A 17,438-nucleotide genomic window follows, 5' to 3' on the forward strand; every position below is an offset into this window, starting at 1 on the left:
AAAGTGAAGCCAACATTTTAGAGGGGATCTTTTCAGTTTTGCCGAGTTTTCCCTGACATTTCTCTGCTTGTGAATGGTGAGGGATATCATGAACACTCTAATGTACGTAATCTACGTATTTGCGCAATGCAGTAAGTCAACTCGTACCCATACGCACTTGAATCAAGGTACATGTACATGTATGTGTACAGGTACTGTACGTGTGCACCATGCCCAAGATCCGAACATCTCGCATTTGACTAATGCCAAACTCAGAGCGGAAATTTGAAACTGCACGAAAAACGAAAAATTTTCACACAAATGGCTCTCGATCTTGTAAAAAGTGAGCTGATATATACAAAAAAATTTGTCAATCTCCCTGACGGTATCACCAATGATCTCAGGGGAATTCAACAAAAGTGTGAAAATTGGGCACTAAGTAAAGTGAAAAACACGGAAAGTGACAAAAACAGGTCCCAATTAACAAAGAGAATTTAAAAAAATGGTTTTCTTCCTAGAAATGATAACCTTTTTTGTACATAAGAGTTACTAGTCTTTCATGTGGCATCAAAGCTTTATGAAGGTAAACTCGGCAAAATGGTGAAAATCATACACAAAGTTACTGGTAGGTAAAGAAATGATAATTTTTCATAATTATCCTTTGTCATAAAATTGACATTTTCCACTTTTTTTGATTACTTTCAAGCAATATTTCTTAATAGAAGCTTTTAAATATCACCATTTGATAGACTCTTGGCAATTTATTCACAAACGAGGTCTTCAAGGGAAAGGGCAGTATGAATCCCTCACAAGGGTCTCCACCGATGGGCATCGTCTGCTAGAATAATTTTTCAGGCCCATGACCATTACGTCACTATTGCGCATGCGCAGATACACGAACTACATGTAAATACATGCACAGTCTATGGGGACCAAACAAGTATACATGTATCATCAATAACACCAACATACACATTCTACCGTATTGCTGTACTAGAGAAGAAAGCTTCTACATCAGCACACACAAAGCCTACAAAGAACTGTTTATAACTTTTCAATGGAATCTGGTAACAGCCACTACACGGCTACTGACCAATCAACATGCCTACAATGCCCCTGCTACTGGTACATTTCCTTATAGAGGCAATTGATACCCACCTATAGCAATAATTATTGGTAATTTTCTCCAATAGGGTTGGGCAAATCAAGCATTCTCAGAATTGATTCCAATTCCATCCAGGAATCATGATTCCACCCGAAGAAGATTCCAATTTTCAACAGTGCCAATGACAGGTACATGTACATGTAAAAGTGCCATCTACATGTATCAACAGTGCCAATGACAGTTACATGTACATGCACGGTACGTGTACCAGTAAAAGTGCCATCTAGGTACAAAAGTGCATGTATTCCTAAATTGGTTGAAAACACCACCTCACGCAGTATGCACCACACACGCGCTAATTATAAAGAGATTGAAGAAACAACTTGCTGGAGGAAAATACATTGTACATGTATATGAGCAATAACATGGCTAAAACGTAGAAGGGGGTTTAGAAAAATGAAGTACAGCCTGGCTTCTGTGACTTACTGATTTTTATCCCTACATAAAATGCCGGCAAACATACATTTTTTGTTATCCAAAACCAACTGCTTTTGGAAGATTACGGTAGACCAGTAATTTAACTGGAATAATTCAAATTTTTGACATACATGTACCAGTAACTCTGATTGTTGATCACTACTTGTAAGGAGACTACACACTGGCCAAAGTTAGTGGGATTGGGAATATTTTCCAAAAATGGTGAAATGGAGATTTTTCAAAATCTAAAGGTGAAAAAGAAATTAAAGGACTGTCACTGTTCAAATATCAAAATACTTTCAAAATGACTTCCATTCTGAATTTTGTCAATCTACACAAGAAAAATGCAGCTCAGCACATTTCTTGAAATTTCATGTGTCTGTGATGAAGTTGTCTATCTCAGTTCATAACTTTTGATAAATGATGGGCTCATGGAAAAAGTTCTGAAATAAATGAATACCCAATAGGGGCAAATTGTGCTATTGTTCCCTTTTGATGTTACATTAGACTTCCCCCAAAATACATGTAAGGAGATACAGTTGTACATTCAAGGAATTGAACCTGTAGAAAGACCGTAACTTTTCATCACTTCACGACTGGCCGCTCGTGAAGGTGAGTTTGCGCATGCGCGAAAAAATTTGAAAATGGTGCCCCTCATTATCGCTCATTAATATTAAATTTTTTATCCCTTCGGGATAAACTCAAGACAACTATCCAATTACACCCTCTCTTTCTAGTGACGACATTGTATCTGGCGGTTTCTAGTCACCCCAGTTGCTTAGATGGATTCATCAAAATTATAAATATTTTTAAAATGATTGAAATGTTCCTTTCCAAAGTAAATTTATGAAAGGTCAAATTTTCAACACAGTTTTGAATGAAATCGTAAATTTTGTCAGTACGTGTCGGAATAAATAAGGATTTTTTAAAACCCCATTTTTACAGAAATCTGCCTTGTTGAACTTGGTGAACAAGGGTGCAGTGTTCATTATTTTCACTGCTAAGATTTTTTAGCCATGAAAACTCACTCATGAATATCATATTTTTGGTGACATTTCGATTTGAAATTGCATGTGATGCACTGTGTACCATGTCGTGAAAGGTTGGAGAATTCTCTAGTTTGGAGCTAATGCTGCACGTTTTGTGAAAATGTCAGATTATGGGCTTATTTGTTTTCATCGGAGATCAGAAACGTCAGAATTACTTCATGGCTACCATGCCTGGCAAGCCATCTAGCATGCCTGGAAGCCGACACCCATGGGAAGAAAGCTGACATTAGCCCCAGAGCTTGGGGCCCGCACCCACTGAAGTGACTGAACGCATTCCTCCATGTCGTTACCGTACAAGCCCCACTTTCACAGTTCTGGACATGCTGGAGACCACATTTTACTACCTTGGCAGTCCTGGGACTACCTGGTCCAGGATGATATCGTTTCGCGTTGTGCTAGCCAAATAATGTTTGGAAATGTTAAAAAGGTAGGCCTAGGCTTAAATTAAAAGTTTTTTGTCAAACTCGGTTGGCTGAAAAATAAAACCCTGCAAAACACGGACATGACGGATCATTCTTGTACATGTATATGTGTGGTGAACTTTATACCGGCAAACATCTGTAATTTAATCGCATGGCCATGGTATTGTCTTGGGGTCAACAGGTGATTGTTACAATTTTTAGCAGGAATTTGTTGCAGTTGATAAAGGCAGCATTTACACTTCACGTTAAAGACAAAAATCAAAAGAAACATCTTTTCTCATTTAATTTGAATTGAAGCGATTTTGACACAAGATGAGGAATGCCGTTGGGAATCTACAAATATGGAGGAACCTGCTGATCATTATTTTCACAACTTTTTGATAGTACATGTTTGTTCACATTATATTTTTTTCCAGTTGGAGCGATTATACAGATACCGTGATGCCTGAGCTGATGATTCGGAATTTCAAGCATGTCAAGGATGACTACAAGAAAAGAATTCAAAATTAGTTGAAATGAGTTGAAGCCTACAATGATGAATGACATTTCATTAGGCGGCAATGATTTATTTAAAGTTTTCAAATTATTTGATATGAAATGTAAGACTAGAAAATAGTGAGTATTTTGGACGTAAACCTTCCAAGCACACATGCTGTCCACGACTCTATGTAGGTATTGTGCATGTACATGTATCTGCGTTGCTGAAGTGAATCAACAGAAAAACTGTGAAAAAAAAAAAATGTTCAAAGGATTTTTTTCAGAAAGGAACTGTTTTAAACACAGAATGTACATGTACCCCCGAGGTTTTGTTCATGTTAATAGAATTCACATTAAAGTTTCATATTTTTTGTACAACTTTTCACGGTTTAAGTCCTCTTTGACCCTCATTAAATGCAGTTGAGCAACAAGCCACTACACAATTTCATAATTAAGGTGTTCTACCCATACAGCTGTTGTTGAGGTCTTTGAAAATGACTACGAACACGGGAAATCTGGACCCAGTTAAAGACGTTAAGGGATCTTAAAGAAAGAATGAGATGTGTAAAATTTCTGTACTGATTCATGAGTTTAAATAGGTTGAGTGATTCATTATTTTAAGTCTCCAAACAAACTGAAATATTTGCTTTATCACGAAACCGGTAAAGGGTATGTGAATGTGGCTATTCTTCAACGCACGAGTAAGTTCCTATTCAATTACACGTGAACTTGACCTAAATCCGAAATAGGCGGATGAGATCGGGCAATCTTTCTCACTAAAAATTTTTAGCTTGATAGTGACAATATTAAAAACTTACATCACCTCTTGAACTACAGCAAGAAACCAACAGAGTCTCCGTAAAAAAATGCTGTTTATAAAGGCGAACACTGTACTTTGAAGTTCGTTTTTTTACGCACAGAAAGTGTCTACGTGCATTAAAATAGTGATGTCACAATCAACGAACCATATCTTATCGCGTGGTTTCAGGTTACAAAAACCTAATCACAAATGCGCAAATTCAAACCGAATTGTCACGTGCGCCATTAATCATGATTGTTCATGACTTACACATTATACACAGTATGTTAGGAGATCATCTGGCATATTGCCAATAATTCACCCAAGCTAACTGTACATGTACAGTGCATGTGACTAGCATACATGTACTTGACAGGTGAAGAGGGAAGCATCCATGCAGCAAAACAAGCCTCTGGGCCCTTGCATTTATCAAAAAAATACTGATGCAATGCACACCTTCAGTTCTTAGGACACTTCTTCAAGAATCAGCAGATTGTTTGAGGTGGCAGTCTTTCAAAATCACTGGACACTTTCTGCAACTAATCTCAAGGGAATGGAGAAAACTGCTGCATGAAACATTCCTCAAAAAAGGAACCATGATTCTGATTCCAAGTTTAGAATTGATTCTCATAGATTTGCCCAACACTAGTCGCCCTGTATTTAAAATGTACATACCGGTAATTGACCTTCAGTTCTAAAACCCTAATTTCCTGGTGTTAAGTTTACGATATATAGGGCAGGTTCCTCAAAATATGGACCATTAGATAATGTTCAACTTTGGGGGTTCATTTTTCCTGAAGTGAACAGCAGTAAATTAATTTTCAATGTTTGATGTAATGAGGGAAGTCATGGCTGATATCTGGAACAATGATGACCTTGTCAACCTTTCAACTTAATTGGAGTTAATTAATTAAAGTCTCGAACGTTAGCAATTTTGAGGGACATGAACTCCCTGTTAAAATCCGAGCCAATAGAATTGACTGAGGAGTGATAATCCCCAAGATTATTTTACACAGATTTACATGTGGTGAAAGGTAATATTTACATATATTAAAGCCATAATCATGAAATTAAAAAGTACCTCTCACAATTAATTGGGTCCCAAAGTCGGCAGTCGCGAATGTCATTCGATTCTGTCATTAGTGTCAAAAAAATCGACTGCAACAAAAGTGAGTAAAATCCACATACATGTATTGATGTACAACAAAAGCTTTAAAAAAAAAGAGTGCAAAAAAGCACCGCCAAACTATCATCTTTTTACGACTGGACCGATCACATTTTCTTCAAGTATGTTCCCAAAAACCGCAGTCCTAATTACCGATTGTGGCGATTTTGTGGCTTCCATCAATCTCTCGCGGTGACGTTAGAGAAATATTTTTGCTGCATCGTGGCCTGTTTAACCTTTGACATCAACCCAGACAGTGCGCCCTCTTTCTTATTCAATATTCATGAGCCCCTCCACAGAATGGCGACGCTCCGCGATTTTTCTCTTCGGAACAATTTTTCTCAAAAGAAAATCCATCATTCTGAATGACATTTGCAAAAATAACGTTCGAGACATAAAATACGATTCATGATGAAAATCTGATTATGCTCAGAGATGTTAATTTTAATTTCATTTTCAGCAGAGTTATCTCCAAAACGAAAATCGTGCATGGAATTTTTGAGCACTGCATGTGACAGCATTTTCAGCATTCTCGAACATCACAGAGTTTCTGTCAAAATTCTCGAACGTCATCAAAATTCTGTCAAATATGACGCTCGCAATGAACACATTGTACTCATTATAAATTTTTTATGCAGCCAAACTTAAAGATTATTTTTGGTGGTCGAAAGCTACAAGACATGCAAATATGTTGGTATAGAGAGACTGTGAGAGTGATTATAAACAGTAAGAGAATGAAGAAAGCCAAACTTTTCTCATCATTTTCCGTCAATTTTATGCTTTTTTCGTGGCTTATATTTTTAAAAAGTTATTTCTTAGGTGCTTTAAAATACATCAGTCAAAAAATATACTGGATTCTCCTTCTTGTTGAGAGAAGTTTTGAAACCAAGTCCTCTGGTGTAAGCACTTTGACTCAAAACTTTGAATGAATTCAACTCCATTTGATTTGCACTGGTAGCCAACCAAAGGTCCACCATAAGTACATATTATGCCTAATTATCCCCATATAATCATTTTTATAAATCTGAAGGTGCTGATTTGTATTTTACATGATCAAAGTCACTCTTTTAGAAGTTTTGAAAAATGACATCTGGAGTTGCATTTTGGTCCATTTTATGAAGAACAAAAAAAGGGTCAATGTACAAAGGAGCACTACATGGCACATGTAATTGCATACTAGCAAATATCATGATGAAAAAAGGCATGACGTGGAACCATATTTGTCCAAAACATCTTTTAACCTCACAAAATCTAATCTGGCAATCACAACTGTAGTCTGCTCTGATAGCACATGTACATGTACATGTGCTACCGGTAGCAGCCTACAGTCTACCAGTATACAAAACTCCTATTCACAGGTGACACAAACACATCTCCAAACTCATACCAACATCACTGTTCACTGTGCAAAAAAACTGACGCATGCACAGGACAAATTTAAGAGCATTAACATGTACAACAAGCAATATCTGAGCTACCATGTACACATAGATGTATCCGACCTTGGTACTGTCTTCTACCTGTTGCTGTTATCTACAATGTATATGTACTCATACATACATGTACAGGTAAATATGAAACCAAGATCATTCTATACCCACCATTGGTGTCAATGAGACAGAAATGTAGTCAACACCACATTATGAACGCTGAGCAGAGGACATATATCGTTTTAGTAATCAACAATAATGTGTTAATTAGCACTGGGTGAGAAGCATTTACATTTGTGAATAAGCATTGAAGCATATATCTACCAACCACCACCCATTAATGATGCATACATTCACAAGCTGGAATGTGCAATAAATGATTACAGGGCTACTGACACAAACTGTTTATCTGATTCTGAGCTGCAATACCCTATCAATGACTGAATTTTAACCCTTCTGTCCATTTCCAGGGTCACCCAAAGCCATAGTGTCCCCAAATGTCCTTCAAAATTCTACTCAATCCTATAAATGTTTTCTTTGAATTTCACAATTATATCTTTTAAAAAACTTTTCAATAAATTGTACGAAAATTCAAGATCATCATTTTGCAAAGTTTCTCAAAGAAAAAAGGGATTTTTAGTTGGATTTTTCAAGGACGTGGCAGGAACCCTGTGTTGGCTGAGATGTTAAAGAGCAGTGCTTTAAAGAAAAAACAAGAAACTATCGGTAAAAAGAGAAATAAAAGCCAACAGAAAGCCAGCACCAGGTGCAATACAAACCACAGCATAAGGCAAGTGCATTTTGGGGAGGAAGTTGAAGGTGGACTTTTTTTAAGTAATACCAACCTATGGATCGTCGGTTATGAGGCATGTGCAAAGCTGCCATGGCGTGCTGTGCACGCTTGTATAGTGAGCTTTTGATGTGGTCGATACTATGACACTCTGCTGCCCCCTTTATAATGTGTTAACTCAACTCCAGGCAGATGGTTGTGTTAATGCTCATCAAGCTGTTTGGGAGGGGGAAGAAAAATGCCGGCCATTGGTTTTTAAAAGCTCATTGCACAATTGTCTGCTTGCTTACAATGGTGTTTACAAAAGAAAAACAAACAAAATGGGATTAAGGTACATGTAAACTGCACATTTCCAGACTCGTTTGGGGGTAAAGCATTACAAAGCAGCAATGGTGTGAAAGAGAAGTTGAACATTTACTTTTAAATGTACTGTACATGTTCAGAGCTTGAGGAATGGTGTTTCCCTTTCAGTTCTTCAAGAAGCCAGTCTTTCCATATTCTATACACATTACACCTTACATGTTTATCGGGTTTCCTTTCCCCAACATTAAACTTTCCTGATGTGAAGCATGAAACTGAAACAATGATATTAACATGTGTTTCTGAGATACATGTAATTATTGACCACAGTCATTGAAGCATCTATACAATAAACATGAGGCAAAGCCCACTCAGTGATTGATTGGAAACCATTGATCACGTTAACTACATGTAGCAATGCAAAATACATGTAGAAGGATTACATGTAACTCTTTGAGAACAATTCTACCATTAGAACCATCTGAATCCATGATGTACAGTATTAAACTCTTCATCTTGCAAAATGGAATGCAAAAGTAACAAAAAAGACAGTAAATTGATACTGTATGTACGTTTAACATAAAAGGCCCTTAGTATTCATTTCTGAGTCAATCAGCCATGTGCACTGTTACATGTTCAATGTACAGTATGTACATGAAGCATTAAAAAGGGATAGGGCATGCACACATTATTCAACACTCATGCACACATACATGTACTTGACCCAGTAAGGCAATCAATTATCAAATGATTCTGAAACAAGTACTTAGCAAGGAATGATCACAGTCACTCTAATAAAAAAGACAGATTACGATTAATATTATTCAAAGTCCAAGCATGCAAGGCTGTAATATAATGCAAAACAAACTATAGAATACAAGCTTTATAATATTCTGTGTGCCAGGTATGAAATTACATTCAGAAGGGAAAATATCTACACTTTACAGTGTACATACGGTACTGTACCACTTGAAGCTAACTATGCATTAACGTACATGTATCAGTTTTCTCCACAGGCTGTTTTAGCAGGGCGGACTGCCCTGTCAAAATTTTGGGCAGCCCCGCTAAAATTTTAGCTCGTGTCCCAAAAAACCATCGCGTATGTTTTGTACATGTACACGTACATTGTATTGCACAAGCATGTACCGGTCCATGTACACACAGTGCATGTGACTGGTACCCGCGGCGCAACATTGTTTTGCAGAATGTGCGCGGGCGTCAGTGGAAGGACCGTGCCATGCCTGAGCAGCCCCCACGCTCTGCTCCGATGGAGGGGTTGCTTCATTTTTATGACGTGAGCTGGAAATAGTAAACTTATCTTTGCCTGAACATATTTCTTTTGTCTTTTTTTATTCAGGGCGCATTTTGAGGCTTGGTTTTACTCTGCCTTTTCAGTCAACTGATCTTGAGAAAACCGCATGCTCTGCTCATCTCAAGCATGTCTCGAGTCACTAACATGACTAAGGTTCTGCTAAAAATGCTCCGGAAATTAAAATAATTTCGTCATCAAATCTTTCGATGAAGAAACTCCTTCTGAAGAATATCCTAGCAAATATTTCACATTGTACATGCAATCAGATTTGGGGCCAAATTACAGACGAAAGTGGACTGGAAATTGTCCCAGAATGCACCATCTAGAGTCCAAAATTTTCTGGGGCCTTTAAGCGGGTCCCGGACCCCACGCCATAAGGGCTTCGCACTCTGCGCTCGCAATTTTGTCTACCGCCCTGCCAAAATTTTCGTTTGTGGAGAACACCGTGTATGTAAATACTGTACCGGTACTCATAATTCAAAAATTCTCCAGAATAACTGTACATGTAGGTATCACTTGTATTAACTTCATGTAGCCTTTGATTACACTGGAAGGTAAACGTACATGTACATGTACCGGGGGCACGTAGGCGAGCCACCCTGCCAAAATATTATGCCACCCCACTACAGTTTTGCCACTTCGCTAAAATTTTCACTTACTGATACCCTGATACGGGTATTTCCTCCACTTGATTTTTCCCATTCTATTTTCTTAATAGTTGACCCTAATCCTCCTCAACCCTCCAAAATCCTTCAGGCAGTTTTGGAGGATTTTGGAGGACTGAGGGTGAATGGCACAAGTTTATCAATTGCGAGGGATGCCATGCATGAAGGTCGTGGGTTAGACCAGGTGTTGTTTTTGCTTAGTCATGCATAAATTCAGCCTGATTTTTCTTTTGAACCAACCACAAAGCTCAAGAATGCCATTCGCACTGCCTCAACATGACAGGAACAGACAGAGAATTTTTAAGTATTGAGGCAGTAGGCACACCTCCAAGTAACATTTTCAAGCAATTTTGGAGGATTTCGGAGGATTGAGGGAAAATCCCATTTTTTCACCCCCCGAAATTGGAGGATTGAGGAGGGTCCCTAGGAAAAAGGACCTAGGGGCTTAGAGTTCATGAAGGAATGCACAGTATCACACTGTATTCCTTCCTCTGTGGTGGAACGAACATGAGGAGTTTGTCAGCCCAAGTATTCAGCAGTATTGCAGTGACATTCTAGATCTGAATTCAATGTAACATGTACACGTATGTACATGTACCGCAATACTGTAGAGGAATAAATGGTACCAGATTTGTTTTCCTACCAGTAGTTCGGATCATGAAAATGATTCAGTCTGATTGCAGTTCAACACTCCACAAATTTATCACCCAACTACATAATGTACATGTAGTGGGAACTGCAACTGCAGTGTAAATGTATTTTCAAGGAAAATTTAATTACCAGTTACTTACAGGTTATAAAAATGTGAAAAGAAACAAATAATCTCACAGTCACACCAAATGTCAGACTAGTGCTTTTTTTATTTTGGTCTTACTGTACCAGTCATGGCAGTACATTACATGTACATGTACAGAACATTAAAGTGTGCCAACTGTACAGAAAAATTAAGACAATTTCTGGATTCTTACATTTTACTGTAATGGTTACCTGCACAAGTTTTGACTTGAATGTGGAATACATGTACAGTGAATGACATGTGTACAATGTTCATGTAGAGTGTAAGGTACATGTACATGTACAGTGCATGTTAAGCTGCCTGACAGACAAATCTCTCACTGCTTGACCTCCAGTCCAAAGATCTCAATTTGCACAAAGGATTAAAAACCACAAGACTAGATCAACTGAGTAATCATTGTGATTTTATACACCCAAAGAAAACAGGAAGGCCATGTGATGCCCATTATACAACCACTGCAAAAGAGACAATGCAAATAATGTACAGTACTACACAGCTAGACAGCAACACTTCCAACTGCAATGCTGTAAAAACTAATAAGGCATAAAGAAAGTCTACTGTAGAGCCTGATTGCAAACATGTGCAGCACTTACATAATACAGACAATGAAAAATGTCCTGGCATCACTGTACTGGTATCTGAAGATTGCATTAGTCTACATTCTGGGCACACACTGGTACATGTACATTAAATGTAGCTGTACAGTACATGCATGGAGGCAACAACATGAACAAGTCAACTCATAACGGGTACCGTACACGCCTGTACAGCATGTGCAGGCATGGCATACATACATGGTGTGGACCTCTGCAATAAAGAGGTCCACAAAATGTAGGGTGCGATGGCATTGTGTGGACTCGCACACGTCCACACAATGTTTCACCTCTCTGAAAAACAGTTTCAGAGGCATTTGTGGTCAAGGTTATTTGTGGCAAAATGAAGAGGAACAGTCCAGGAAATCATCATCAAAAATCCAGCTTGAAGGAGTTACATGTACCTGTACATGTACCATATCCTACACTAGACAGCAAAAGATACTTGCCACTTCTGTCAAAGGTCACATATAAAAATTCCCTCCATAGAAATAAACAATGGTTGTACACAAGTATGCTGTAATACTCCTTACTAATCACATGCCCAAAAGCAAGTGATTATCTTTATAACAAAGAAGAAATTGACATGCAAAGCAACTTGGTTACTGAATCAGTAAGGGGTATTGTAGTCTTGGTTTCAAGACGTTAGTGCTTGATAGCGAACACCGTGCATAGTGCGTCCTTTAACGACTCATAATTAGCCTGTGCGCCAGCTCACACTAACGTCTTGGGAATCTTGCAGCAGCGTTTTAACTTGTTCTTTATTTTTCCCTCGGCTTTCCAAGGGAACCAATCAGCACTTGCTAAATTGCATGCATAATAAATTTCAATGACCTCAATAATACACCATGGTAAGGTCACATGCATCATGGCTGTCTGCAGTCCCATCAAAACAGACACGACAACACAGACGTTCGTACGAAGTTAGCACAGAGTATATACTCAGACTAGGTTAGGCCTGGGTTATGACAGAGGATGCTGTTTTTGGTGACCCATAATCATGTACTGTCAGTACATGTATGTCCTCCCCAACTAACTAAAGCGTCCTTAGAGACCATGTAGACCTTAACCTTCGAGGACGGAGAACCCTGACTGCAAGTTGGTTGTCGTTTTCTTGCTTCATGTGTAGGTTTATTTGCCACTTGTGTAAGTAATTTGGCCTCGGGCAGCATGCTCATTGTGAGTTGCAAAAAACAAGAACGTATTTCTTGCGTGGTGTCAATTTTGTTTTTCCCATTTTTCGGCCACAAATGTCACACACATTATGCAATGCAGCAAAAACTAGTTGTGCGAGGGCGCTCTTCAACAGAAATAAAGCAACTATCGATCACTGGCGTCTTGGGCCAAGACTAGGGGTATTGCAACATACCTGTGTACAAAAATTGTTTATTTCTATGGAGTGAATTTTCATGTGTGGCCTTTGACAGAAGTGGCAAGTTTCTTTTGCTGTCCAGTGTAGTTGGAGAAAAAGGAGCATTTTCCTCAAGTTTCCTTAACCACAGGAGAACAAAGGAATGTCCACACTTTATATGTAAAACAGGTATATACATGTACATGTGTGTACCTTGTGTGTATCGTGCGTATGGTACAGAACCTCAAGGCAACCATTCTTGCAAAACAAAGCTAAAATGACATGTAGTCTGAGAAATGTACGTATGAGTTACACAGATACAAATTCAAGCATCAAATTTTCTAAAAACTATGCAACATATTTCAATGACAAGAAGTAAGCACGTGTTTTGAGTTGGCCCCAATTGAAATGGGATGTACTGTACATGTGTACATGTAAGAACAATCCAACTGTTACTACCACTATGGCAACGACATACGGCACATGTACATATTTTATGTCAATTTTGTTTTGATTCCTTCAGGATACATCTTCTGACACAAACATGTATATGTATTAGCCTCTGATGCTCATTAACCAAAATACACGTACGCATATTCATTTCAAGTATCATGATACTATCTATAATGTACCTGACATGTTAGCCCTACCATTACTTTGACAATGCTAGTAGCATACCAGTAGATGTAAATTTCATACAATTTATCCGATGCTAAGAATGGTGGCCACTGCGCTGAACTTATTTAGTCCAAAGAATACATCGTGTACATGTACATGTATGCTTTGAGTGCAGTGACCCGATAATATTACACAAAACACTATTAACGGCCATACCTTTGAGTATTTACACTTCCTGGCTAAACCCCATGCAAAGACCTGGTATCAAAGCTGAACTTGACCCCTGCATGTACATGTATACTCATACAGGTAATGGTACATGTATACACATGTAGCTGCAATGGTGACACCAAGTTTGGAACAGACTAGTACCATGTAGCCTACCGGTACGATGCAGTGAAACAACACTATTTTGCCTACGATGCATAGACTGGTTGCCACATTTTCATCATGTCCTCTTTTGCGTAGGTGCAGCATGATGGGAGCAAGTATTGCTTCTAGGCAATGCGCATCACATACATGTACATGTTTTCACCACCGCGACACAGAAAAATGCAAAGAAACTCGGGAAATAACGAGTTTTTTTTCAAACGTTGCTAATATACATGTAAGTAAGAGTAACAGGGGTTGAAATTAACGCTGATCTGCTAGCCCGAGGCCAGTAGAAAAGTCGGCAGACCAGCTGACCTAATAAAACTGGTGGTCCGATGGGCCAGTTGAAATCTGATGCCTTTTCTGTCTTCACAATCATCTTTCAATAACCTTTTCTCATGTTAAAATGCTTGTTTTTATAGTCTTTCTAATTATATTTTCAATTTTTTGGAAAAATAAAACCTGTAGTTCTCAGGAGTTTCCATTCAAATTTTGCTGTCGCAGTGGTGAAAACATGTGCGCAAAGCTCTATGCATTAAATGAAGCTGCTCTGGTTCCTGCCGCGCCACGCCCATGCAAAAGAGTGCGTGATGGAAATGTAAGATCCAGAACCTGTCTGTACTGTACATGTACCGTGCTGAATGCACATGTACATGTACATGTCCTCTACATCGGCTGTACACGTCACGAATGCAACCCCAGGGCCACAGGTCGAAAAGACACTGATGTTGCAAGAGGCTTTTTGCAAGTTAATTCACAGAACTTGGTCTCTTATTTATGTGTGTATTTTTTGCGTTCATGAGTTTAATAACTATAATAATTGTGGATTCCGAGAAATCTTGGGCAAGTGTTGATCCTATTTGGGCAAACAAATTCATGGCATGGCTATTTTTTATATATTTTCATATTTGTTTTTCTAAAATGTTAGGGTCATGCCGAAAAATTAGGATCGGTCCGGAAACTGTAGTCCACTATTTGGTCGCGACTAGAGTCATTTCACATAGCTTCAGTTAATGTACCAGTGACTTACGCCGTGTTCACAATTCACATTGGACTCTTGTGGTAAAACTTCTAAATACATGTAAGCAGACTGTTGTCAATTTGGAAAATTAAATCCGATGCAGACAGCCAGTAAACTGACAAAATGCTCAAGTACTGATCATTAGTTGTAAGTTTTGCCTTCCCGCCACAGAAGTTTTACAGGGCCAACTGGGTCACAGAAGAAATACACTGTCAATTTTACAACTCAGAAAAGTTCTGCGCAAACGGCCAGTGTAATGTAAAACTTAAACAAAATGCAATTCTTTCGAGATTTTGCAGTAATTGAAACGCATGAAGTGAAAAGACTTGCCCACTTTCCAGAGGCCTCATCTGGTTTCAGATTATTAAAGGTCCATTGAAGGGTGCCCTTGTGAGATTCTTGTGCCCTTGTGAGCATGCCGCTGCATGGTCATGGATTTTACATGGTCTGAGTAACCCGTGTGCAGACGCATGGAAGAAACACCTCAATGGAATGTTGACAAGCAGTTGCAGTAACCTTCTTCAATTTTTAGTCCAGTTCGAATGCGGCTTACATTGTATGGTATACATGTACGCCACATTTATGACATAGCCAAGAAATGTGGGACTAACCAAGCCTTGGAGCAGTTATTTTTATAAGCCTTAACGCAAATACTGCATGGGCAATTTTGCACAATGGTAGAAATGAACTGTAGGGAGGAATTTAAAAAGGAGCTTTTTTTCCTTCTCATAGTGCCTGTCTACCATTGTGGAAAATCACTCATGCTGAATTTGCGATAAGGCTCATGGGTAAACACCCATCTACATGACCAAAGAATCTATGCTTTTCTACTACATGTAATTATGCTTACATGTAAAAGTCTTGTCGAACCTACATGTACATGTTTACGCAGGTACATACATATGTGTATACCAGAAAATGCCTTCTTTCTACAGAGTTTTTGGGTGCAGTGCATTTTAGGAGTAGATCAAGTCTAAACAATCTTTATGATCTTCAACAAATGTTCAATCACACCTACATGTACCGTAACTTGGGCTACATGCGTCAGATCTGAAAGCATAGAAAACGGCCTACATGTAAGCCTACATGTATGGGTGCAGGTCAACTTGGTCCAAAACCAACTCAGTTCGAGTCAACTCAGTGTCAGGTCAACTCGGTCCCATGTCAACTTAGTCTTTATGGCAAATGGAATTAAAGAAAGGTTGCATAAAATTAAGATCTACAAGCACAAAAATGTTGAAACTTCAATTTATTTTTACAAAGTATTACTATGTACCGGTACTGTGGTTTATCTCTGCCCTCTGACAGACAGATATGACTTATGCAACTCATCAGTATAGTGGCCAGGTCAAGTGTGCATCAGCATATCTTTGCACTCACAAAGTTTAATCCAATGTATGGTGTTTGTTAATTAACTCGAAATGAATAAAATGAAAATACCCTAAACTTTTATCTTCCATAACTTTCAGAGTAGCAGATGTCCTGATACCAAAGTGTTATTCCTTGGCACATCAATTGCTTGTTTTTGTTCGATGTTGATGGACACCTTTAAACGTTTTGTTTAAAAATTGATTCCTTGCATTGTAGTTATATACATAGCTTTATTTATACGCACCTGATTGGCGGGCACCAAGTGCTCGGGAACATTAATTGCAGCGTGCAAAAAACTACAGTCCCATCCCAGTTTGAGATCTACCTCGCAATTATGTACATTTTTATTTATCGCACACATGACAGAGACCGAGTTGACCTAGGACCGAGTTGACTCGCACCATTTGGACCGAGTTGGTTTTTGACCAGATTGACTCAAATTCAGGCCTATTCAAATGTGGAGGCCTTTGACCTACTGTAAATTGGTTTAGGAGCTGTACCGGTACCTTACAACATTTGTCATGTCGGTATAATTATGCAGCCTAGGCCCTAGTATTATCCCTATGAAAAACAATAAAAACAGCATGAAAACTTAAAGATACACAGATAGGCCTATAGCCTACATGTACATGTAGGCCTAGCGCCAATTCGTCTGACTCTGAGATAGCGTTTGCCATAGAGCTGTGATGAAGACAGACGGAGCAGAAGTAAAAGTGCTGGAAGAAAAATTGCAGCACGTCTAAGATGTCTATCACCATGATCACCTGATCACTCCCTTTACTTAGCTTTATTTATATATCACTCGGTGACCACCATCATGACCATCTGACATGTCCATGGTCTGTGGCACATACTTACGTGAAATTTTAAAGCCCCCAAACGCAGGATTGTTGCCTTTGGCGTCCGCAAACGACGTTGTTCTTGGTCTTGCACTCATACTCCAAACTCACAAATTAATATTGTCTATATTACAATCAAAATAACGAGAAATCCAATCGTTACATGGTCGACAATGACCACATTTTTCAGGGTAAAAACTCGATAAAAAAAATCTCGTCCGTCAAACAGTCAAAGTTCGGAGGTATAAAGAAGCTTTTTTTTCTTCCTCCAGAGATTTATAACTCCCTCCGTAACAAAATATACATTTGGAATCCTCCCTCGACATGAGAATGATTTTCCAGTGATATCTCAAACCATTTCGTTGGGAATTCAGCAGGTTTTCGTACACAGTGGAGTCCTGTTTGTCGAATCCCTTTTCTCGTTGCCAATAATAGTGACAGCGTACAATACGGTCGTGATCGATCAGCTCGGTAATTTCCGGATGCAATACCGAACCTACGTCTGAC

At 38.7% G+C, this 17,438-nt stretch overlaps 1 protein-coding gene across 2 annotated transcripts in view; it reads right to left on the minus strand.

Moving 5' to 3' along the window:
* LOC110988900 (glycogen synthase kinase-3 beta-like) overlaps positions 1–17,388 on the minus strand; it is a 41,953-nt gene extending 24,565 nt beyond the window's left edge. Inside the window, exons 1-2 of one of the 2 annotated variants that reach the window (XM_087142919.1) lie at positions 17,319–17,388; positions 16,951–17,055 (exon numbers count right to left, since the gene is read on the minus strand). In XM_087142919.1, coding sequence (XP_086999045.1) covers positions 16,951–17,029 — 79 coding nt within the window. In that variant the 5' untranslated portion in view covers positions 17,030–17,055; positions 17,319–17,388. Of the gene's footprint in view, positions 1–7,748; positions 7,910–16,950 lie in introns of both variants that reach the window. The other variant, XM_087142920.1, reaches the window with a different exon arrangement.
* Between the last annotated feature and the right edge of the window lie 50 nt (positions 17,389–17,438).

Source organism: Acanthaster planci, linkage group LG10 (assembly GCF_054643075.1).
Source record: "Acanthaster planci isolate LZ-2023a linkage group LG10, COTS_SCS, whole genome shotgun sequence".
NCBI classification, from domain to species: Eukaryota; Metazoa; Echinodermata; class Asteroidea; order Valvatida; family Acanthasteridae; genus Acanthaster; species Acanthaster planci.